The 26,535-nt window shown below is 40.3% G+C and overlaps 1 protein-coding gene across 2 annotated transcripts in view; it reads right to left on the bottom strand.

Annotated features, from left to right (window-relative positions):
- Positions 1 to 26,535, bottom strand: part of CPQ (carboxypeptidase Q) — a 372,988-nt gene that overhangs the window by 262,043 nt on the left and 84,410 nt on the right. For both annotated transcript variants that reach the window (XM_079796014.1, XM_079796013.1), the window contains exon 3: positions 1,687 to 1,894. In XM_079796014.1, coding sequence (XP_079652140.1) covers positions 1,687 to 1,894 — 208 coding nt within the window. The remainder of the gene's footprint in view (positions 1 to 1,686; positions 1,895 to 26,535) is intronic.

Raw genomic sequence — 26,535 nt, 5'->3', positions numbered from 1 at the left:
AACAGCAGATTTCTAAGTCCTATGCTGGACAAAATTTTTCTGGGGCTCCTGGGTTACAGTCTGGGTTTCCAAACGTCTTCATTACACCAGAAAGAAAAAGAAAAAGAGCCAATTAACCCTGGCAGACGGCAGTGCATTAAGTCATCTGGGAATTTATTAGTCTTATGAGTAGTAGTTCTTAAATAAATATTGCTGGCAGTCACCCAGTTTCCCAAAGCAAAACACTAGCTCCATAATTTAGGTCTCATGACCAGTGAAATCATGGTGAATGGCAACAGCTTTCTCAGTATGTTATTCTAAGGGGTGACTGAGGCATTCTGGGACATAAGCTAGCCATTTTAGGACATCTCTCCTGAGAAGATTTACCATCCAACAGAATATGGTCTAATCATTATTTCACTAGCCACCAAACCTTTAAAGACTCTACAAAGAACATAATTTCTAGCACTATGACATGAGTGGACTAGACTTTCTCTCATAAAACTTCTAACAGGTGGTCTTCACATGTCCCATCTTCTTCCCCTGGGAAGATATTTAACCCCCATAAAAGAAAAATGTCCCTTTCTTTCTTCTCCACACTTTTGGACAACTCCCTCTGACTTGATTTCCTACTTGCTAATGTACCCTCCCTCAATTATTTTATTTTCAAGGGTGTAGGATGCTAATTAAGGTCAAGTAGCTGTGTTTCCAGCTCCAAATAGTAATTGTGCAGAATAAGCTTTCCTTTACAGTGGGTAACTAAAGACCTGGTCTTGAGAACCAAATACACTCTACTTGCAATTATTTTTGCATTTCTTTCTCTGAAAGAGATCAGGCTATAATGCTAAAATGGTGCTCCGTGTATCCATGTTTCTCCAGTATTTTATCCTTAATGTGTGGCCCTACCATATGTAGCTATTCAACTAGGCCAAATGTCTGCAGGTCAATTTTTAGACCTTTTTATCCACTGCAATGCTGAATTTCATCCTAAGACTGAGGGTCAATAAAGCACTTTGCAAATTACTACCATCAGAACCACAAAGAAAAAGACAAAACTTATGTTGCGCTCACATCATACCGCCAAACATTTATACAGACTTTTATAATCAAGTGTCTTTTATAAGTTTACCTCCTTTATCCTTAAAATAATTTTGTAATTTTTTTTTACACATCATCACCCATTAATAGAAGAGAATGCCAAGGCTCAGAGAGTTTAAGAACATTTCCCAAGGCCACACAGTTTTTCAAGGGCTGAACCAGTTCTATATCCAACATCCTCTGCTTCCTCAATTCTGCACCATAGATGGCCCCATCGTGTTACCCACTTTGTTTTTATTTCACTTCTCTAGCAACAATGGAAAGAGCCTGGCTTTCTCTGAAGTCGTCAAAGAGTCTCTGATGAGACACAGACGTGAAGTCAGTTCTCCCACTAATGAAAATACATAATATATTGGTTATATAAGGAATGTTACGGGGTCATCACAAATGTGGAAAGCTTTTTAAAGGAATGCACAAATGATGCCTGGAATCCTGAAAAGGCCAAATTAGATATCACAAACAAATGACCAAATGTGGGAAAGGGGAAATTCCATGAGCTAACAGGTTGTTTTTTTTTCATTTGAATGGTTTGTTTTCATTTCATAAGGACTTCTCTTTCATGGAAAACTCTGTTTTTTTAAAGGATTTCAAAGTAGCATCATGACAAACCTGTAGATGGAGAAGGAAGCCACCGATCGAATGAGGGATGCCAAAGCCCCCACTTTGGCAGCTTCCACTGCCCCCCGGACTCGGTATTTCACTGTGTTGGAGTAGTTGGTATAAGGCTGATTATAAACAACAATCTTCCCTCTTGCTTCTGGGGCCCTTCTCTGCAGTTCATCGAACGAGGTCACCACCAGAACTTCTGCTGTAATGCCTAGAAATAAAAGTCATGTGAGATTAACTTATAGTTTCCGATCAGCCAGGTTGGACTGGCACACGAAAGGTCACATATGCTCTATCTGCTACATCTGGAAAACTGTTTGAGTAGATCAAAGTGTTACAGCCATTTGCCATGGGAGAAAGATTGTGGGGGTTAGCCAGTCTCCCAAGAGAGAGAAAAGGCATTGAAAAATATAACATACAACTCATGAGGTTTTTCGACTCCCTTGACCAGCTGGTATTAAATCGCAAATGGCTTGAAAAGATAGGATTTTTCCCTCTTCCCCACCCTAAGAAGTCATGAGTTTCCCACCCTAAGAAGTCAAGAGTTTCACAGAATGACACGAATTATTTATAAAGAAAATGCATTTTAGAAAGCTCCCCTTGGGATTAATGAAACACATATTTATCTTTTCATAAAACTATTTTGATATGTTGCTATACAGCCTTCCTTCATGACATCATACAAAGGATGGCCATTTATAAAGAATGTTCTTAGAAGCCAATGATGTTCACTAACTTTCTCATTGTTGTTAATCCTCACCAGAGGATATTTTTCCATTGACCTTCAGAAAGAGTGGAAGGGAAGGGAAGAGACAGAGAGAGAGAAAATCAATGTGAGAGAGACACATAGATTGGTTGCCTCCTGCACGCACCCCTACCAGAGCTGGGGATCAAACCTGCAACCGAGGTAGGTGCCCTTGACCAAAATTGAACCCAGGACTCTTCAGTCCTTGGGCCAACACTCTATCCACTGAGCCAAACCGATTAGAGACACTTTTTAAAATATATATGTTTTTATTGATTTGAGAGAGAGATAGAAACATCGTTGAGAGAGACACATGGATTGGCTGCCTCCTGCATGCCCTGACCTGGAATGGAATCAGGGACCTCCTGGCTCAAGGGTTGATACTCAACCACTGAATCACACCAGCCGGGGTGATCTTCATTAACTTTTAACAAATAGTCAATGCAACCTTTCCCAAGAACCACAAAAAGTCAGCTTGTTTTCTTTCCTCCTTTGTACAAAACATTCTTAAAGGATGTGGAAATTTCCCATGCTTCTCAATTTACAGTACTTGTTCACACCAACTACATCACGATTCTTCACATAAAATTTTTGAAGATCTTGTATAGCTGTCCTATGACCCTGTTGTCTCATTTAGAAGAGGCATGCTATCTTTCCTCAGACCACAAGTCTTGCCCGAATTTCCTGACTAGGGAACAGGGTTTCACAGGTTCTGAGAAGTCATTCAAAAACTGCCAGACCACTGAAGATCCAATTTTATGGAGCAGTTAGAGTAACAAAAAAACCAAAAAATAAAAAAAATATTTAGCAACAAAGGCCAGATGCAGTAGCTAAATATAACTGCCTAAAAGAAAGTGGCAGGCGCCTACTGTTTTGTGGCTTTAGACACACAGTCATGAAATATGTCAGTTAAAAACCAAAGTATCAACATATATTTGGCATCCTTCCTTAATCTTGCAAACTAGAGAACTGGGTTTTTCTGGAAGCTTAACAGATGTCATTAAAATATTAACTGTTGCTTGGAAAATTCTTTTAAAATACACAGCAGTTATAAGAGAATTCCTGCTCTAAATGTAGATTCCATCACAATGGACCCTCCGGGCAGGCTCTTCTCCAACTCTATTTCCACCATCCAGACTGAATTTTTACTTTTACTTTAAAGTGATTGGTTGCAGATCTATACGAATGTCTCCACTAACATTCAGATCTCAACATTGAATTTATAATCTAAGAAAAGCAACATGCAATTATGGAAAGTAAGGAAGCCACTACTTTTTCACATGATAAATATGTGCCAAAATACAAGTAAGGGTGCAGCTAGACAGAGTTTGAGAATCATAACTTTCTGAAATCTAGTTACCTTGGAACTTGACTGGCATTAATATTGGCATAGCATGAGAATTTTGTTGATGGTTTTCAGCTGTTCCTAATGAAAAACAGATTCAATGGTTTACCTAAGGGGCGTCCTAGCAATGGGGTAATTTTGGCATCTGGATTGGAGCCACTAGAAATGAAGCCAAATTTCTATAAATTTTTATAAGCCACTGCAAAATTAAAGTCATACAAGGGTGGTATTTCTCTCTGGTCTATGCTTCAAGTTCTTTTAACAAATGAGAGAGTGACAGAGCGCTGAAGAGCCGAAACCTAACATAGACACCACAGTTGCCAATGCAAATCACTAGTAATAGCTATAGGTCAAAACCTATCACCATGAACTTGACTTGGAAGAAGAGTTCAAATTAATCTGTTTTCCTGAAAGCTACGCATCATCTCTGATTCTTTTGTCTCCTTCATCCCCTGTGTCTAGTAAATCCTCAAACACTAATAATATTGATTGAACCTGAGGCCCCTGCTCCCCCCCCCCATTATACTCCCTCACATCGGCCCTTATCTGTCTTTTGAACTGGTATAAAATCTCTCCCCCACCAGTCACCCACCACTATTGCTGCCCCAACCTCCAGTCCAAGTCCCTCTATTAAATGTCAACAGAGCTGCCAGCCTGAACTATTGGAACTGCTGAATCAGTAGATCAGCCACTTACCCTCCACCTTACCCCTCTTCATTTACATACCAAAGACTGTCTATCTCTATAGACACTGGATCCCTTTGCTTTCAAAGCCCATCAATAGTACACTTAAAAACTCCCACTCACCATGCAAGTTCACTTCTGTGCCTTTGTTCACACTATGGTACATCGTGTCATGTTGACCCCATTCTCCCAACTTCATCATGTGACAAACACCTACTTATTCCTCAGGTTGTCATTCAAAAATCACTCCTTTAGGAAGCATTCCCTGGCCTCTGGCTCTTGTCTCAGCCCTTCCTCCCAGCCCCAGGGAGGGCTGATTCATGCACCACCCTTCTCTGGACTTTGAGAGTGTCCTGGGCAGACCCGGGCCTTGGATGGTGAAACTCTGCCTATTAAGACTCTCTCAGCTACTTAAACTGTGGTCTCCTCAGGGTTTGGGGCCATGTTCATTTTTGTTTGACTCTCCAGGGCCTACCACAGTGGCTCGTGTATGTGTAGCACTTAGTCAATCAATACTTCCTTGAGTGGCCCTGCCTCAAAGACGGGATCCTTGGCGGGAGCTAAAGCCTTCCCATAAAAGTGCAATTTTACCCTTAAAGTTTGCTAGCACTTCTCCCTCAACAACTCCAAAGTCTGATGCTCCTGCCACCAGAACACAGCTGCACAACAATAGCCAAGCACAAAAGGCCTTGGGCGGTCAGAAGAGAAATACAAGTGCCAAGTGTGAAAACTCAGAAAGCTCTTTTTCTCTCTCTTAGAGCCTAGTGACCCTTACTCGACACAGAATGCAAAAGCTAGTATTTAAACCCTTTGCACTCGCTTGCTTTTTTCTCGATTCCTTTATTCTAATGCTAACCGTGTCGAGTCACACTCGACATCTGAGTGCAAAAGGTTAAGCCTATGAGAAACAACAAATAAAAGGAAGAGCGAGGTTTGGAAGAGGATAGCAACAGTACAAGAAGACAACAGGTAGAATAACAAATGCTAATAGTATTGTATGTCATGTTGGCAGTGTTCTGTCTCCATGATAACTCAGAAGCCATTAGACACGCAGGGCTACTGAAAACTTTCAATGAAACTAATGTGATCAGAAACTGGATTTTTAATGTCATTTACTTTAATGAACTTATATTTATATTTAAATAGCATCTGCATATAGTGGCTGCTCTGTGGAACTCACAATCCCCACAGGCTCAGGCATTATGCAGGCAAATGGCTGCAAGCCTCCATGCCCGCCCTGAGGGGCTTGGCTTCCTGACGGCTCCATGACCCAGTGACGCCAGGGCCATGACCTCCCGCAGAGGTCACAGACCAGGTGGACCCTATTGCGCATACTTCATTGGAGAAGGCAGGGTGTGTACTAACACTTAAGACTTTTGCTACAATTGAATAAAATAAAACTAGGCCATCTGGAAAACTTCACTCTTCGATGTTAGTTTGTGTTTGGACACGTTACACAAAAGAAATGCTCATGCTGCCTACAAATCAGCAGCTCCACTGCCCTCCTCTCCTCTTGTCTCCCTTCTCCTCTTTCCCCCATTCTCAAAAATAGTACATGGGAACCTCTAAGAACTCAAAACTAGCGTCAGATTCACAGCAAGGCCTGCCCTGACCTCCCTATTTATAATTGCAAACCACTCCCAACTCTTGCTTAACTTTTCCACGGAATTTATCAGCTTCCAGCTGCATCCACTGCAATGTGAGCTCATGGCGGGTAGAAATGTTTGTCTGTTTTATTCATTAATGTAACCGAAGTGACTGAAATGGTGCTTGACACACATACCCTCATAAGCACAACACACACATGCACACATGCATGTACCGAATGAATGAAAATAAACCCAAAATGTAAAAGTATAATAATACCCCATCCATGGTCACCCTCCAGAAATGTATGCTTCCAAGGAAATTGTGTATTTCTGTATATTCTATCAGACTAATTGAATGATAATAATGAAAGAAATAATAGCTAGATTGAGTATCTATTGTTTACAGTCATGTGCACAGGAACTCTGCAAGCGAGTTACTAGGAGGAAACTGAGGGGCCGAAAAACAAGTTTACACAACTATGAGGTGTTGAAGCCCAGATTTGAATTACTGGTTTTCTGAATCCAAGAGTCATGCTCCTCCTACTAACTGCACTGCTGTTTTCAAAAATGTAAAAATGTGTCAAAGAAAATCTAAGTGGTTTTATTTTCCGAGGATTGACAAGGAAAAATGAAACGATATGTAAAAACCCACCTAAGTTATCAGGTTTTGTTCTTAGTCTACCCAGGATCCTGCTCAGACATCAGGATGCTGTTATCACACCAGGTCCCAATCTATTCATAGGGACGGGGGCGGCGGGGGGGAGGGTATGGGGGGCTTCACTCCAGGACAAGAGTCAGCAGACTGTTGGAGTAATGAAAAGGATTATGGTTGGTAATTCTAAAGAAAATGTAGGACTGGTGCTAAAACAAATATTCTTACAAAGTGACTCTTGGCTATAGCTGATTATGTCATAAAAACAGCACAAAAATCCTCAGGTTTCTTTTTATTTCTTCACATGTAATTTTCAAAGTTGATCAATTTATTTTCTTTTTTAATATATATTTTTATTGATTTCAGAGAGGAAGGGAGAGGGAGAGAGAGATAGAAACATCAATGAGGAGAGAGAATCATTGATCGGCTGCCTCCTGCATGCCCCACTGGGGATAAAGCCCGCAACTCAGGCATGTGCCTTTGACTGGAATCAAACCTGGGAACCTTTAGTACGCAGGCCGACGCTCTATCCACTGAGCCAAACCAGCTAGGACTGATCAAATTATTTTTAACCCTTTGCACTCACTTGCTTTTTTCTCGATTCCTTTATTCTAATGCTAACCCTGTCGAGTCACACTCGACATCCGAGTGCAAAAGGTTAAGCAACTTAACCTGTGCACAATTACTGCTGCAGTCTCCTTACAGAGACAACAGATATGGACAGCCGTGGTATGGATACAAGTCATTAATTCTGCAGAGAATTTGATAAAGAGATTCCAATTGCAGTCTCTTCTGAGTTGAATCCTCCCAAAAACAGTTAAGAATAGGAAGATCATGAAGTGAGACTTTTATATTCTGTGCTACTAAAAGGGAAAGATCACAGACAGAAAAGCAATGTCTCTGAGGCTCAATTCAACGTGGTATGTTTTAGGAAATTGATTCTGGTTTCAGAAGACTTAACCCTAAACAAGAAACAATTCAGGCCCACCCAAAAGGAAGCCTAGCTTCTTACTCTTATCACATAAACTTATTGGAAGCGCACTACTCAATATAACTGGGTCCAATAAAACGACTGCCTGTTACAAAGAAAGGAAAAGAGTTGTTCTTTGAAACAGTGTTTTGACCTGAAATGATAAGGAAATTGCAAAATAATGGCAAGGCAGATAAAAAGAATACCAGAGCGGTTCTTCTGACTGCCCATTTGTTTATGGAGAATATTATGTCTGTACACCTTTTCATGGAAGAACAAGCCCTAGAGATTCAAATTCCTTCAATATATTTACAGCCCTTCTACTGGACAGGGCTTTGTGCTAGGAGTTGGGGACAATAAAGTTTGAATAAATTCCAGTCCTACCCTTAAAAACTGCATAATCTGCCCGGCCAGAGTGGTTGAGCATTGACCCAGAACCAAGAGGTCTCTGGTTTGATTCTCGGTCAGGGCACATGCCCGAGTTGCGGGCTAGATTTCCAGTAGGGGGTGTGCAGGAGGCAGCCAATTGATTTTTCTCTCTCATCCATGTTTCTATCTCTCTATCCATCTTCCTTCCTCTCTCTCTCTAAAAATTATTAAAACTGATAAATTAAAAAGAAAACACTGTTGGGTCGGACTGGCATGGCTCAGTGGTTGAGTGTCCACCTATGAACCAGGAAGTCTTGGTTCACTTCCCAGTCAGGGCACATGCCTGAGTTGTGGGCTTGATCCCCAGTAGGGAGCATGCAGTAGGCAGCCTATCAATGATTCTCTCTCATAATTAATATGTCTCTCTCTCCTTCTCCCTTCCTTTCTGAATCAATAAAAACATATTTGTAAAGAATTGTATAATCTGGGGAAGAAAAATAGGCAAACAATAACTTTCAAAAGAGCACAGAATGTCACAAGTGCTAAATGAAGCACAAAGTAAAATATCATCAGATATAACATTGGCAAATATGTTCTCCTATGCAGTGGGCTCTCTTGTTGTTTTGTTGATGGTTTCTTTTGCTGTGCAGAAGCTTTTTATTTTGATATAGTCCCATTTATTTATTTTCTCCTTAGTTTCCATTGTCTTAGAAGTGGTATGACATATGTCTGATATTTTGCTGCCTATGGATTCTTCTAAGATTTTTATGGTTTCCTGTCTTACATTTAAATCCTTTATCCATTTTGAGTTTATTTTTGTGAATGGTGTAAGTTGGTGGTCTAGTTTCATTTTTTTGCATGTATCTGTCCAATTTTCCCAACACCATTTAATGAAGAGACTGTCTTGACTCCATTGTATGCTCTTGCCTCCTTCATCAAATATTAATTGAGCATAATGGTTTGGGTCGATTTCTGGGTTCTCTGTTCTGTTCCATTGGTCTATATATCTGTGCTTGTGCCAGTACCAGGCAGTTTTGAGCACAGGGGCATTTTAATATAGATTGATATCTGGTATTGTGATCCCTCCAACTTTGTTCTTCTTTCTCAAGATTGCTGTGGCTATTCAGGGTCTTTTTTTATTCCATATGAATTTTTGGAGAGTTTGTTCTAGGTCTGTGAAATATCCCATTAGGTATTTTAATGGTGATTGCACTGAATCTATAGATTGCTTTGACTAATATGGACATTTTAATGATGTTGCTTCTACCAATCCATGAGCACGGTATATTCTTCCATTTGTTTATGTCTTCCTCTATCTCTTTTTTTCAACATCCTGTAGTTTTCTGAGTATAGGGTTTAAACTCCAAAATGTATAGGGAACTCATACAACTTAACAAAAGGAAGATAAACAATCCATTCAAAAAATGGGCAAAGGACCTAAATAGACCCCTTTCGAAACAGGACATACAGAAGGCCAAGAGACATATGAAAACATGCTCAAAGTCATTAATTATCCGAGAAATGCAAATCAAAATGACAAAGAGGTACCATCTCACACCTGTCAGAATGGCTATCATCAACAAACCAACAAACAACAAGTGCTGGAGAGGATGCGGAGAAAAAGGAACTCTCGTGCTCTGCTGGTGGGAATGCAGACTGATGCAACCACTCCAAACACAATATGGAGTTTCCTCAAAAAATTAAAAATGGAGCTCCCATTTGACCCAGTAGTTCCACTTCTAGGAATATATCCCAAGAAACCAGAAACACCAATCAGAAAGGATATATGCACCCCTATGTTCATAGCAGCACAATTTACAATAGCTAAGATTTAGAAACAGCCTAAGTGCCCATCAGATGAGTGGATTAAAAAACTGTGGTACATCTACACAATGGAATACTATGCCACTATAAAAAAGAAGGAACTCTTACCATTTGCAACAGCATGGATGGACCTGGAGAGCATTATGCTAAGCGAATAAGCCAGTCGGAGAAAAATAACTATCACATGATCTCACTCATTTGTGGAATATAATGAACAACATAATCTGATGAACTAAAGTGGATCCAGAGACACAGAAGCATTGAACAGACCATCCAATCTCAGAGGGAAAGTGGGGGAGGGATGAGAGATCAACCAAAGGACTGGTATGTATGCATATAAGCATAACCCATGGACACAGACAGTAGGGGGGTGAGTGCCTATGCTGGGGGGGAAGGAGGCCTGAGGAATGACCTGGGAGAGGTCAATGGGGTAAAAGGAAACATATGTAATACTTTAATAAAGAATTAAAAAGTTTTTTTAAAGTAAAATATCATGAAATAATAATATAAACCAATATTAATTCTGATGGGGGTAATCAAGGAAGTTTCCCATAAGATAAAACTTTGTAGGCCTAAGAAGATCTCAATAGGCTGAAAATGAAGAAAGGGCAAAGAACAAAGAAGGGAAGACAAAAGTGGATAAAACATCTATTCATTTCCAATGAATAGGCTTCCTGCCAGGCCCCAAAATAGAAAAGGGAACACTCTAAAATCTTCTCATTTTTAACCAAGATAGCCTCATTCTATTAATTCCAAGAAAGCAAGGAAAACAGTCTCCTTGAAAAAAGTTCTCAGAGGGAAAAGTGTTCAACTCAGCTATTATTTGAGTGAAAGTTAGAAAAGCAACCACTCCAAATGATAGCTGCTGGTATGTGACCCTCCCCTCCCATTATCTCCTGAGATCAGGCTCAAATTAAACCTGTCAGCCTGGCAAACATGCCCAGACCCGACCTCATCACCATCCACAGGCACAGGAAATTAGCATCATCTCTAGAGAGGCAGCTGTCTGCCCGACAACGCAGCATGCCACACACCGACCGGAGGGAGAGCCACAGCAAAGCACCTTGTCGACTTTGACCTCTGCAGCACAGAGGGTACACAGTTGGTTGTAAAATGGAGAGGGACCACCATGGAACCGTGATGTCTAACCTGACATGGGATGCAGGACACTCAAGGTGTGCCGAGACTAAACTCGGCAACCTCAGCAGCCACGAGCACAGAGTGCAGACCAATCCCTAGCAACCGGCTCACTGAGGAGCCACGCTGCTTCCATGGGTGAGGTCTCAACATTAAAGGCAACCACACCTTTGAGAACCTCGGTTAGTTTACTGATTATCACAGGAAGCATTTATACTCTAAAACATGAGGTGCACTGTGTTGAAACACGTGCTTTTGAACATGGTTGCTTTCTCTCCAACCCACTGGGGTATTTCCTTGGAATGGTGACTGGTGTGGGTGAATGAAGGCTTTCACAAGAGCCGCTGTCATCAATGCATCGGGAAGTTCTTTGTACCTCCGTCAGCTTCCAGTGGTATTTAAGGAGTAGAATCCACAGGCCCTCGTGGTGGCGGGAGGACAGAGGTGAGTTTCCGGCTGCTGGAGACTAAAACAGGACTGGCTATTATGGTTTGGGGGTCACAGCTGGCTTTGCTGAAAAGGTAGGGTCCATGAAATGAAAGCTAATGGATTTGGGGACACCGGCAGGAAGACTGGGGAGGAGAAGAGAGGACTGAGCTTAAAGTAAGCAGAGGGTGCGGGAGAGAATGGCATGAAGGCTGGGGGTGTGTAGGGCGACCTCACGTGGGAGCCTGGTGGCTGTAGGAGGGATGTGGGTGGGGATAGAGAAGTCAAGCAAGTTCAGATTTACATTTGGAAAGCATTGCTAGGCTTAGTGTGATGAAAGGCTTGGAGGAGGTAAAATATATATATATATATATATATATATATATATATATATATATATATATATATATATGGCTATTTAGGGGACTACTGCACTTTCTGAGAGGTGATAGTGCTTAAACTAAAGCAGGGCAGGGGAGATGAAGTAGGAGCCGCTTGAGCAGTAGGGAGCGGACACCTGCTGCCGCCGTGGAAACTGGCCTCACGGGGCTTCGTGCTCTGCTAACCACACTGCCCAATCTGGACCAGGACTGTTTTCCTTGGGAAAGTGGTATGTAAACGGAAATCTACTAATCAGATCATTCAAAATGAAGACAACACCATTTAATTTTAAGGTGCATCCTATCAGTGAAACTTCGTTCCTTACTCTAAAACTAGTTTATGAAGTATTTACTATATTACATTATTCCTATATAACATTATTTATTCTTCAAAATGTTATTTTAAAGCAGGGTATGCTTTATCCATAACAAGCACTGTCCATCACTCTGTACCCTGGTGGGAATACTGGCTATAAAGCTCACTAGCCTTTGATCCTGAATAAGTTGCTTATCTTTTCCCAGACTGCAACATGAGAATCAAAATCCCATTGACACCACCAGGATTCTTGTGAGCGTCAGGTGACATGATTGAGGTAAAAATTGCTCTCTGTGTTATAAAGCATTATAAAACAATAAGAATAAGGTATGTAAGGGTTTTGGACATATACCAAATAGGTATAAACAGCAATCATCTGATTTATTTAAAATTTCACTTTAACCTAATCATCAGGAATATCACAAAAATAGTGGGTCTGAACAAAAATAGTGGGTCCAAAAATAGGGAGCCACCTGGCTCAGAGCAGAGCTCTTCTTATCACATCACACGGCTCCAGAGGCGGAGTGACTTCTTGCCAGCTTTGACCAAAGCGATAGTTTAGGCGCATATCATACAGATCCCCCATGGGGCTGGCGGAAACGCCGGGGAGGGTTCATGGGTCTGCTTGGCAGCAAAGGGTCCGGAAGGAGTGATGGAGGGAAAGGTGAGAGGAGTAGAGAAGGGACTTTTTGAAGAAGCATGAGCAGAACAGGGCATAAGAGAAAAAGATGGCCAGTGGCCCTATCTAAAATTATGCCTACATTGTATTCTATTATTCCCTCGACTCTCACGTGCCCATCACATGCCTTGTAAACTGCAGTGTCTCTCTCAGAAGACACTGACATTGGGCTCGCCCCTGGGACTTGCTGGACAATGCAATGTGGTCATGGCTGAGCAGACACTTGAAGAACCACTGCAAGCGTTGACTGTCTCTTACGAGCCCTTTTCCATCAGCCACAAGAATGACAAGTCCCAGATGGGGCTTCTCCTTCTGCCTGGATTCTGGAGTGGAAAAGGTATCTGAGGCAGAAGCAAAGACACTACCAACTTTATATATATATGAAATGTGAAAGGGCGGATGTCTTGTCACATCTTCTATATATATAAAAGCCTAAGCGACCAGATGACCCGAAAGGTAGATCGACCAGTCACTATGATGTGCACTGACCACCAGGGGGCAGGCGCTCAATGCAGGAGCTGCCCCCTGGTGGTCAGTGCGCTCCCACAGCCAGCCTCCTGTGACTGACCAACCTCCCGCAGTCCCTCCTCCAAGCCAGCCAGCCCCAATTGGCCAAATCGGGACTGGGCGAGACGGCCCCAATCACCGGCCAGGCCAAGGGACCCCACCCATGAATGAATTTGTGCACTGGGCCTCTAGTATATATATCAAGTGAATAAGAAATAAATCTTAGTGGTTGCAAACCACAGCAATTTTGGGGGTTGTTTGTTACTATTGAGTGAGAACTAACGTAGGAGCCCTGAATATACTAGTAAAGTTTCTGTCAGAGCATTTCACCATGTATAGCTGATGACAGATGAGATATAGAATAAATTTATTTAATACCTTAGGGAGATTGTTCAGTGAAAATTAGATAACTACTTTCTTCCCCCTATCACACCTCAAAGTGATCAAATGATCAACGCTAAACTGATTTACTGAAAACAAATCTGAAGAATTTAGCAAGTGCCAGATTTCATATAGGCAGACTAAATAGCAAGTAATTTTAAACAGGAGATAAACCCTAGAGATCATTAAAATACATTCCTGGAAGCTTCAGTTAGCTAACCCACCTGATGTCACTTCTGAAAGATACAAGCATGCCTGTTGTACTGTTAAATAATTCCATACACTTCAGTAGATTTCAATATCTCATATCTAAATGCATTTTCTTTCTAAGTTCCATCTTCAAAAACCAAGGGCAAAATGATAGAAACTCGTGTGCATACGCTTATATTGAAGTATAAAATAATGTTATTATAGTGTTATATTAGAGAGATAAAATAAGTCTATGTCAGCTTGCATTTTTAAAATGAGCTTTTTTATTTAGCTATGTTTTAAAATTTAACTTTCTGATGCTCTTCTTAGAGATGAGAAACTTGGAGGGGGGAATACTGTAATGACACAGAATTTCTGCCCTCAATAATAGAAAACCTGGCTGTTTCATGATTCTGTTTGACACAGCAATTTGCCATTAGAAGAAGATTTTTGGGACATGGTAGAAATAACAGAACTATACTTTATATGAGAATTTCCTGGGTGCTATTTATTAAAGTTCATTGGATGAAACAACATAAATCCAACTATCAATGTCAGTCAATTACAATTACAATTGAAAGCCATTACCATACAGTTTAAGCTGGAGAGATTTAAGCATGAGAGCATTAACCACATTTAATAGGTGAAAACAAGAAGTTTCAGGAAAGTACAGGGGGTTCAAAAATCCTACCAAACTAGAAAGTAACAGTGCTTGAATTTGAACCCAGGTCAAATTGACTCCAAATCCATGCTTTTCTCATCCCATTCCATGCAGATTCCTTCCTAATTAACTTAAGTCAGCATGTATTTATGTTTTTTTGAAACTCAACATAATCACTATCAAAATCCCAGCATCAATTTTTGCAGACATAGAAACATTCATCCTAAAATTCATTTAGAACCTGAAGAGAATACAATTATGTAAAAGAAACTGGAGAATTCACACCTGATTTCTGATTTTAAAAAATACTACAAAACTACAGTAATCAAAACAGTGTAGTGTGTAGTACTTGTATAAATACAGTAATGGGATCAAATAGAGAGCCTGTGGGGGGAGGAGGGGAGAGGAATAAATGTGTGTATGGTATGTGTATAATTAAGTGATCTTTGATAAGGGTGCCAAGACCACTTCAATGAATGGTGTTGGGATATCTAACTAGACATCCACATGTAAAAGAGAAATTGGACCTTTATTGTACACCATAATCAAAAATTAACTCAGAAGAAATTAAAGACCTAAACTATGCAATTCAAAATGGATTAAAGACATAAAACCATAAAACGCTTAGAAGATAACATAGGGGGAAAGCTTCATTACATTGGACTTAGCAATGATTTCTAAGATATCACACCAAAAGCATAGGCAACAAAAGCAAAAACAGACCAACTGGGACCACATCAAACTCAAAAACTTCTCTGCATCAAAGAACACAATCAAGAGAGTGAAAAGGCAACTGATGGAATGGGAGAGAATATTTGCAGATAATATATCTGATACAGAGTTAACATCCAGACCATAAGATGGTCCTGGCTCCTGGTGCTTCCCTTCCTCATCTTTGGCATCTGCGTTGCGCTCTGCCCCTTCACAGCTCTGGGTTCTCCGGGACCTCACATCCTTATGATTCTGCCCAGGGAAAGCATGTCTCTTCCACCAGTTCCCATGGGAGAGACACAGCAGGCTTCATTTTCCCAGAAGCCCCAGGTAACAAGTCTGTTTCAGACTCAGGGGTTATATGCCCACTCTGAATCCAACCTTGTGGTCTTGAGGATGGAATATGATGACTACCTTAAGCCAAGCAAGATGCACCTCTAGACTTGGATAAGGAGCCAATCCCACCCAAACTAGTTGGCCATAAAAAGGAACAAAATCTTACCATCTGTGACAGCATGTATGGACTTAGAGGGCATTATGCTACTAGTAAATGAAATAAGTCCATCAAAGGAAAAAAAACACCATATGATTTCACTTATATGTAGAATCTAAAGAGCAATACCATCAAACAAATAAAACAGAAACAGACTCATAGATACAACAACAGACTGATAGTTTCAAGATGGGAGGGGGTTGGAAGGCTGGGTGAAAAAGGTGAGGGGACTGAGAAATACAGATTTGTAGTTACAAAATAGTCATTGGAGTGTAATGAGAAAAGGCGAAGAGGAACATGAGATAAAATTTGAGAAAAAGACCAGGACCATATCATACAGGGGCCTTGTGGGTCATGATAAGGAATTAGAATTTGTTCTACAATAAACGGAAGAACAGTGCATGGCGAATAGTCGGCCCTCAAACATTTGCTGAATGAGTTCTTTACAGGTATATTTTTTAATTAAATTTATTAGGGTGACATTGGTTAATAGATTGTGTAGATTTTAAGTGTACATTTCTGTGATACGTGATCTGTATATTGCCCACCATCCAAAGTCAAATCATCTTCTGTCACCAGAGAGAAGGGAGTTGGGGGAAGTAAAGGGGAAAGGGGACCCCCTTTCCCCTTTACTTCCCCCAACTCCCTTCTCTCTGGTAACCACCATACTGTTGTCTGTGTCTATGAGTTTTTGTTTGTTTTTCTTATTTGTTCATTTGTTGCTTTCAATTTTATATTCCACTTATGACTGAAATCATTTGATCCTTGACTTTTTCTGACTTATTTCCCTTAGCATGATATTCTCAAGGTCTATCCATGTTGTTGCAAATGGTAGTATTTCACCTTATTCCATTGTATATATGTGCCACATCCTCTTTAGCCAATCATTTATCAAAAGACACTTAGGTTTTTTCCATGTCATGGCCACCATAAATTATGCTCTAATGAACATGGGGTGCATATATCTTTGCAAATAAAAGTTGTCAAATGTTTTTGGGTAGAACTTGGCCCCAAGGCAAGGGAAGTAAAGGCATTTTTTGAAAGACCTATCTACTCTTTCCATTTCTCTCTGTGTGTCTGTCTCTCTCTCTCTCTCTCTCTCTCTCTCTCTCTCTCTCATAGCTTTATTGAGATTAAATTCACTTAACATACAATCCATCCATTTAAATTGTATTATTCAATGATTTTAGTATATTCATAGAGCGATGCAACCATCACCACAATAAATTTAAGAACATTTCAACACCCCCAAGACAGACACTGTACCCTTAGCAGCCAGTCTCCACCCGCATGCACCCTCAGTCCCTAGCAGCCACTAATCTATTTTCTGTCTTTACGAACTTGCCTATTCTGGACATTTTATTTAAATGAAATCATACAAAATAAAGTCTTTTGTGACAGGATTTTTTAACTTGTCCTAATGCTTTTGAGATTCGTTCATATTTTAGCATGCATTAACATTTAATTCCTTTTTATTGCCAAAATAATGTTCAATTGTATGACTATACCACTTTGTAAAATATATGCATCAGTTGCTAAAGGGCTCATCTCTGTATTACTTAGAGTGCATCACATGATGCCAGGGAGGACTGTGAGCCCCTGTTGTCAGCAATGGTGTACTCCTTTCTATATCAACAGCACCTGCACCCAACTAGCATATAGCAGGTGTCCAATAAAAGTCTATGTGATGAGTGAAAATGTGATAGTTAAAAAAATCATTTATCGAAATAATTTATATGCTAAGGGCAAGATTTAGAGAAATGAAAATACCTAGATTCAGATTAGCATAGTTCATTCATTAACCCTTAAATAGCCCTAATGCCTAATTTTACCAAAGCGAACAGATTGCTTCCTTCAATGTAGCCTGAATTTCTGAAACTGGAGTGAGGAGCATGCATCTATCTAGAATCCCTTTCCCAGGTTTGTGCCAAAAGCCTTTGGCTTTCAAGCTTCTAGTATTTCTGGTGAAAATGTGTTGTTTCCAAAATAATCAGAAAGAAAGGCACTTACTAGTAGTTACCTTCACAGGACTCACAATCCCCAATCTAAGAGATAAAGAGTCCCTGGGTTTTGCATCCCATTTATGGGAGGAGAGGGGGAGCCAGAGGTGGTGGAAATAGAGCTAAGGAAACCAATAGATTGAATTTCTGTCCATTAAAGGAATTAAAAACTAACTTAATTAAAATTCGGCTTATTGTTTGGTCTCATCCTTGATTTAGGTAGGCAGACAGGACAATGCCCCCAAATGTGTTATTCATTCAAGAAGTACTTAATACTTGAGTAAAGCCAAAAGAGAATAAAAAACAAATATATTTCTTAGTCTGAAGTATATAAATTAACTGGAAATGATAAAATAATTATATGTAACAGATGACTACCCATATGTCATAAAGAGGCCTGTCACAAAGCTAAAAGAATTCAGAGCAGGTGGATGTCAGTCCCTGAAAGACCTTGTCTTGTACAATTAAAAGCTAGTCACCTATAGGCTCTGCCCTACCCAGGGCCCTGGCGGTGTGCCAGAGAACTCTCTGGGATAGTATGATGCATTTTATCTGTTGTCTGATATGCCAGGGTGGTAAGAGTTCTAGGTATCAAAGTGAACTGTCATTTACTCCCACCCTAACCCCTACGTACTGAGGCCAGTGTGTTTGCATATCCCTTGGGACATGGTTTTCATGGTAATTTCAAGGACTGAAGTCCAGCCCTGACCACCAGACTGACAGTCTGCTGTCCTGAGTTCCTCACTTAATTCCTACCTGTCTTTTGGAACTGGCTCCTTCTTCTGGAACCTAATATATCAGCTCACAGACAGCCTGGCAATAAGAAATGTCACACTATCCGAACACAATCACTTAAACAAGCACTGTTCCCTCACCTCGGAAATATTGCCAGTGTGAGCAGCACTCCCGTTCTCCAGGCTCCCCTGAATTAATGACCTGGGTGCTAATCTCTGTTAGCATTCCCCAGGCCTCACCCTCTTCTAGCTTTAGCTTATTCTCTCCTTCCCACTGAAATGCCTAGAATATGTCTTAACTAGATAGGAGAGTGGTTGTAATTAGTTAGTTAACAAGATTAGAAAAAGAGGAAAGGGAAGGCCAGATATGATAGGCATGGCATTTGGGCAGCTTCACCAGGAAGCTACAACTTTACACTCCCCAGGGGTCCAACAAAGGGAAGATAGACACATGCCCAGGAAAGTTGGGATGACATAGGGAAGGTGCTTCCTGTCAGTCACCTCTGGGAACAGAGGTCATTGGCCAGAATGGGTGGGGCCACCGCCAGGGTACAAAGATTGGGGATACATTACCCCTGAACAAAGGAGTTCAGTCTGCCATGTTCTTGGCTCTCTTGGGACTCAAATGACTCTGGGCTTATGAGGCTCTTGCACCTGCTTCCTTGCATTCACCCTATGGCCCACAGCCATGTGGACCCCACATGCAATGGACTAATGGACTGCAGCTAGCCCGATCCTGAACTGGACCCAGCTCCAACATGGGAAGCAAAATCTGGACACTGGCTCTGATTTTAGCTCTACTGAAACCCCAGTTACACTTCTATTACTGGACTGAGAGAAGCGGGATTTTGGAAAACCAGGGGTGTGATTCCATGGAAATAAAGCTTCCTACCAAGTCTCATCCCCCTGTTGGGGGCCTCTGGAAATGCTTATTCCAACAGTATGCCAAGAACCCCATCTTGTTCGATAACAGTGAGCCACCTGGAATTTCAAGTTGGAAGGTGGTAAACGTTAATGCTTTCATTGGAGACACATTCTAGAAGGCCTCCACCTGAAACCTAAACTGCAGTGTTTAGACATTTCCCTATTGTCATTGTGGGGAAGGGAAGACACTGGAGATTTATGAGTAAGACGTGAACAAAATAAAATCTCAGCTTGTTTTGCAACCACATCTTTCTGACCTAACCCCACAGGACGAAAATCACAGGAAGAAGTCTCTCACGCTATTTGAGTCAGGGCCCAAATCACTGTCGGGCTTGATGACTAACATCTTAGCTTTCTTTTAAATGAGTACGTTGTTTCTTTTTTATATATACAGAGGAGAAATAACATATGGTCAGAAAACCAGAGACCAGCTCAGCTTGAGAGGAAGACCTTGAGAAGAAGGATTTAGCATTTTCTAAGATCATCCTCTGATTTGTCTCTTGGCTGTCCTACTAGTAAGGCTGTCCTTAGCATCGCTGTCCATCCCTCCTGTGGGAATGGTGCTGCCCGGGCACTTCCGAAGACCCCACTCCTGTTCTCAAGGACTTCATTATCTAAGGCCTCCTCTCACTGCTCTATCGTGCCCCGCCCCCCGCCTTAGCTATCCTTATCCCGTTTTATGTTTGCAGCTGAGACATTCAAAGCAGTCTGCTAAGCGCAAAAATGCTACCTCCCCATCACGCTAACATTCTGATACCGCAAGCAATATTTTTCAGCAATTACTTTCAAAAAGAGTTCTTTATTATGTATGAGGCAAGAGACATAGACTAACCACATTTTTTTCAATAAGCGGCTATAAATTAATACATGCTGTTTAGTGAATAGGAACATCATTTTTGAAGGGGCCTTTAATCCTTTTTAAATTAATGTAAATTTAAATGTAATTAAAGATGAATGGCTGGGAAAATCTTTGCTATGGCATGTAACCCGGTAAGGATGCCAATCCATCTTGAAAGCACACAGAGCTCCGAGAAGTTAGGATGCTAGTTTCTTTTTTTTGTTCATTTGTTTTGTTTTATTTTGTTTTGTTTTGGAGGAAAGGGAGAGTATAAACAGAAAAATACCTGTTAAAAAAAGCTAGGCTGCAATAAAGTAGTGTAAATATTTCTATATTTGAATATTGAAAAGAACCCATTTGTTAAAAATATAGTATTTCTCTTTGGATATTCCAAAGAGAATTTCCTCGTAAGAAACATATAATGGTATTAAGAAAATAATACCATTTTTCTCTCTCTACAGAAGTAATTATTAGGTTAATATCCCAACTATCAGAGTCACTAATGTGGATTTCTAAATAAAGCTCATAAACAAATATTTGGTTTAGATTCAAGTTCCTCTTTCTTTCTACTTCCTCCAATTTATACTCATGGGAAATTCCAATTTATGTAAAGTAAATAAGCGTAAGTACTACATTTATTCCCCAAATATTTTCACATCCTAACCAAGAACACATTTGGATAGCTATCTGTAAATGTTGCAAGAAGTTAGTGGTCTTTGGCATATTTGAAAGGTTAAGTAAACAAGTCAGCAAATTATTTTAAATTGCTTACCAAGATTAGGTTTAAATAACTTGGAAATAGAAATTTATTAAAAATAACTATAATATAGACTTGTTTTGCTTTCCATTATAATTCCATCTCATACATTTACATATTTGTATAGCATACTATGCTAGCAAAGTATTTCAGTATCTCTCACATTTTCTTGTCAGTTTCATTTATTTATCCTATGTCTGAAAAGCCATATTACCTACAATATTATTTGATGTACTCTTAATGTACCTCAAAATGTATATACCTAATTAGATTTTCTCCCATTATATTCCAAAGAACGCCAATAAGGTTAGTAAAGACTAAAAATGATGATGAATCTAGCCAATTAGAGTCGATCAAGGGCCTAGGCCTTGATCTGTTACCTAAAAATAAGGTAGGATTCCTGGTCAGGGCACATGGCCATTCTTCCTATAATCAAGGTAAAATACTGAAAATGTTTATGCAATGCTAGAAGAAATTACACTCTTCCCAGGACATAATAATAACTCGTGTGCCACATAGATAACATGCTACAGTTCAGACTTTGAGACTTGTGGAAATTAATCTTAGATACAGTGGAATTCTTCCATCTTACAAAGTTCCAAATGAAGACATCAGTAGACTTCCAAAGATCTGGAACATTTTTATTAGCTTAAACTGGGAAAGTTTCTGTGGTGACCCAAAATTATTTGAGCAGACTCTAAAAATAAAATGCAATTCCAATTTTACTTTGAAAGCTAGCCTTCTTAAAGAAAACTGGATAACATTTCTCTAGAGTTCTATGTTATGCTCTACTTGGTTTGTCATTTTAGCATTTCTGGGTGCAGTGCTTTTTATTAAGTACTGTAGAGGTCCCCAAAATAAATAAAACAAGAACTAAGTCTTGAAAATTTTCACAGACTTGTTTGGCAATTGCTTCAGTGAGAAATAACACAGAGTGAATAGATATGACAAGACAATAGATGTCTCTCACAAGCAGAGGATGTCCTAACTAGATGTTCTAACAAGGACGTTGTAACAAGGAGCTAGGGGAATGTATCAGTGTAAAGCTGAGGCTATGCTTAAGTAGCCAAACAGGTAAATAGACTTTACCTATGTGGTTTGGTTTTGCATTACTATATTCTAGAGCTGAGAAATTACACTCTTCCAAGGATACAGTAATAACTCGTGTGCAAACTGTGTTATTACATAGAGTGCTTTCACATGCATCCTCTTATTCATGTTTCATAGCAATCCTATTCAGTACATAAGACTATTTCTTCATTTTCTGTTGGAGAAAGCTGAGGCCTACACATTAAACAGCGTATAAACAAAAAGTAAGTTATTAAACAAAAGTTACTCTAACTACTGAGAGATTAAGATTCAATGAGATTGCCCTGGCCGGTGTGGCTCAGTGGTTGAGTGTCAACCTCTGAACCAGGAGGTCACAGTTTGATTCCTGGTCAGGACACATGGCCAGGTTGTGGGCTTGATCCCCAGTAGGGGGTGTGCAGGAGGCAGCCGATTCTCTCTTTCATCATTGATGTTTCTATCTCTCCCTCTTCATTCCTCTCTGAAATTAATTTTTAAAATAAAGATTGAATGAGATCTTCCTTCTTTTCCGTTCTTTTCACAATCTAACACTGCCTTACCACAATACCCTGAGACATTCTCATTTATTTATTCTCAAACATTTATAGACCATCAGCAATGTGCTGGGCAATAGGGATTTAAAAAATGTGTAAGATATGGTGACTAACTTCTTAAAAAGATTACTTTCTTTTAGGAAAGAACTAATTATAGAGTAATCTGGTGAATGGAATGATAAAGCTAGCAGAGATAACCAAATGTATCCCAATGTGCAGGAGAGAGGAAAAATCAAGGAAAACCTCCTGGAGAAGAGGAATTCCAAGCTGACTCATCAAGGGTAAGCAGGAGTTAGCCAGGTGAGGGAGAGAGGACAGGACATGGAGTCCCAGGGCAGGGCAGAGGAGGGAGCTATTCCAGGCAAGTGTTCAGCATAAGCAAAGGACAGCAGAAAGAGAAACAATACAGTGGGCTTGGAGGACTTCATAGCAAGTTAGGTGCTACTAGAGACTAGTGCTCAATGCAAGAGATGAGGCTGAAATTTATTACTCAAAAGCCAAAGTTGAAATATATAAACTATAAAGGGGAGCTATTTTGATTTGTAATATAATGTTTCTCCTTTCTCTTTCAACAATACATTTTCTACTTATTTTTTACAAGCAAACTATTTTACCTACTTCAATTTTTTATCAGCTTCTTATTGAAGTATAATTTACAAAAAAGTAAACCTGATCAATTTTCAATGTACAATTCAATGAGTTTTGGTAAATATATATATACAGTCATGTAACCACCACCATAATCAAGACATAGAGATTTGCCAACACATCATAAAGTTCCCTCATGCCTCTTGCAGTCAGTCAACCTTCTGTCACTAAACTTCTGCCTCTAATGGAATTTTACATGCATGGAATTGTATGGTATATAATGTTTTGTGTCTGTCTTCTTTCACTCGGCCTCATGCTTTTGAGATTCATCTGTGTTGTGGTGCCCATCAGTCGCTCATTCCTTTGTGTTGCTGATTAGTATTCCACTATACGGATGCATCACCGTGTGTTTATCCATTCACCGGGTGATGGACATGTGAGTCACTGCCAGCTTATAGTTGTTAGGAATAAAACCATGATGAATATTCACATACAATCCTTCACGTGGGTATATGTTTTTATTTCTCTTGGGAAAATACCTAGGAGTGAAATTGCTGGATTGTATAATAAGCATTTGTTTAACTTTATAGGAAACTGGTTTTTAAATAAGTTGAAACTATAAGGCAATGATTCTTTATTCTCATTAAATTTTTTTTTTTTTTTGGTCAAACAGCCCAAAGCACTTCTCAAATGTCCGGCCCAATGCATGCATTGTGCACTAGTAGCACAGACTTATGTACCCCTTGCAGTTTTCAAAGTACGTTCACATGCATGATTCTATCTTACCCTTAGAGCAACTCCGTCAAATAGTCCTGGGTGACATTCAGCTGGTATGTGTCGGGAACAACCTTACCAGATGCATATGGCATCAGTCTGACCGGCCAAAAGCCAGGCCGCACCGGCTGTCAGATATTTTGAATATCACCTTTGAAGTAGATAGTATTGGCTCATTTGAAGACAAGGAAACTGAGGCTTAAAAGGTTAAAAATGTTGACCTCCATGAGACCCTGGAAAAGCGTTAAGGACAAAGAACTCCTACCTAGAACTTCTAAGCTCTTGTCTGTTCCACCTCTTGTGGGCACCATGAAGTAGTAAACAGGTGGATGTAGGAAATATTTGATCTATAATTAGATTGATAAAGAAGTCTAACTCCTACAGGACAAACTCCTACAAGTCTTGCATGAGGAGTTTGTCCTCTGATGTTCCAAAATTCAGCTCTAGAAAGTTTTAGCAAAAATACGTTGAATTTCTCTCTCTAAGGAGGGACAGAAGTAGAAAACAAAATCAGAAATGCCAGAGCCTCTGTCTTTGAGAGGAGAGGGCTATGAGCCAAACTCTGTGATGACAAGGATCAGGAATTTTCCATTCTCTGTGTATCCAGGCTCACTGTGATCCCACAACAAACCCTCGCAGCTACCTGGCAGCTACAGCTCAACTACCAGGCTCCATCCACTTCACCACTTCACGAATTTTGTTTTTCTTCCTTTAGTGAAAAAAAGATGTCAACTTAAAAGGAGCTTTTCCTCCATTTTCATAAAATATAGTTATATTGTGGCAATCTTACCAACCTTCCTAAAAGTCACTAACTAATAAACCTTTAGTTTGGTAAAACTGAGCAGAATACAAATGAGGACAAGATTAACACTCTCTGGATTCAACAGCAACCCCAAGATGCAGCCATGGTCTCAGCAGAGTGACTTGTAAAAGGAGCAAGGACACCAGAGGACACAAGAGGTACACTTTTCTTTGAGGGTGTGAATCCCTCGCGTATGTTCACCCTGACATTGTCTCCTGTCCCAAGCTCAGTATGCTCAACTGCTTGACAAACTGCAAGGGGAAGAGCTTTTCAAATCTCTCTCTCTCTCTCTCTCTCTCTCTCTCTCTCTCTCTCTCTCTCTCTCTATATATATATATATATATATATATATATATATATATATATATATATAAAAGGCTAAGCAACCAGCCAACCAGCTGGTAGGTCTGATGCACACGGACCACCAAGGGACAGATGCTCAATGCAGGAGCTGCTGAGTGACAGCAACTTTGCAGAGTGCCCTCTCGCACTCCAGGACCCCTCAGGAGATGTCAGACTGCTGGTTTCGGCCCAATCCCCGCAGGCCAGGTTAAGGGACCCCACCTGCCGGAGGGACCCCACTTATTCCGCAGAGGCCCTTCAAGCCCTGGCGCTGCCCCAGGTGTGGCTGGCCAAGGAGGGACTGCGGGAGGTTGGCTCCAGGGCATGTCTGGCCCATCTCGCCCAGTCCCGCCCTGCCGACCACCTTCTAATTAATTTCCTTTCAATGTGCACGAATTCATGCACTGGGCCTCTAGTTTGAATATAAATGTACTTTGTTTTCAAGGTTGGTCTGGGTATGAGCACAGTCTGTCTTTAAAATTTAGTATCTAAAACTGATCCTATGTATTCTAGACGAGTGATTTCAAAATTGAGCTTTAAAAAAACTGCAGTTTACCTACCTTCATGAAGCAGACATTTCTTGAGAAGAAACTGTCAGAAATGATAGGCTGAATTAGCCCCCAGATGTCTATAGTTCCGTGAAAAGAGCATTAACTGTGCAGGGAGAAAGGGAATGAATAGACAATGCTTTGGAGATAAGCAAGCACTGAAAAAGTCTCCTTAGAGGAGGAGACGTTTGAGCTAAATCCCTAAAGATGAGCATTGCAGACAGAGGATGACAGCATGAAACCAGGATAACATATCAGGTGCTAGACTTTTGAGGCTCTGAGCATGGGTGCCAGGGTGGATGTCAATAGTATTGATGAACATGAGGAATAGGAGAGACAGGATGCTGAGTTTGCAAGGCTCACAGAACATCCAGTCATTCTTGGAAATGCAGATACAAATGAGTGACATATACGAACATTTAGAAGTCATAAGTATATAGTTGGTACTTAAAACCATGGGACTGGATCATGCTACTTAAGGATAATGTTTTTAGGCAGAAATCTTTGAAAATGCCAATATTTAAGATAACGCTTAGGAAAGGGAAGCATGCAAATAAATAAGGGGGAAATAGTAGAAAAGATAAAGGAGAACCTACTTTAATTTACACGGCAAAATTGACGATCGCCTAGAACATTTTTCTTCAAACTATATCTGCCAGGGGGCTATGCCCCCACTTCATCTCACTATTACTCTCCTTTATTTTCTTAGTTCAATTAAATCCACGATAATTGTCATTCAATATCCACTCCAATCTCCTTTAAATGTACCTTTTTGTCTATAAATACTAAAATCTACATTTCTAGGGCTTCCTGCGCTAGAGTGCTAGAAGTAATTTAAGCATCACCAATCATATGCGCTTGAACA

The sequence above is a fragment of the Cnephaeus nilssonii genome, assembly GCF_951640355.1.
Source record: "Cnephaeus nilssonii genome assembly, chromosome: 18".
Taxonomy (NCBI): Eukaryota; Metazoa; Chordata; class Mammalia; order Chiroptera; family Vespertilionidae; genus Cnephaeus; species Cnephaeus nilssonii.
Note: the sequence above shows the minus strand (reverse complement) of the source record. Positions and strands in the feature narration are given on the sequence as shown.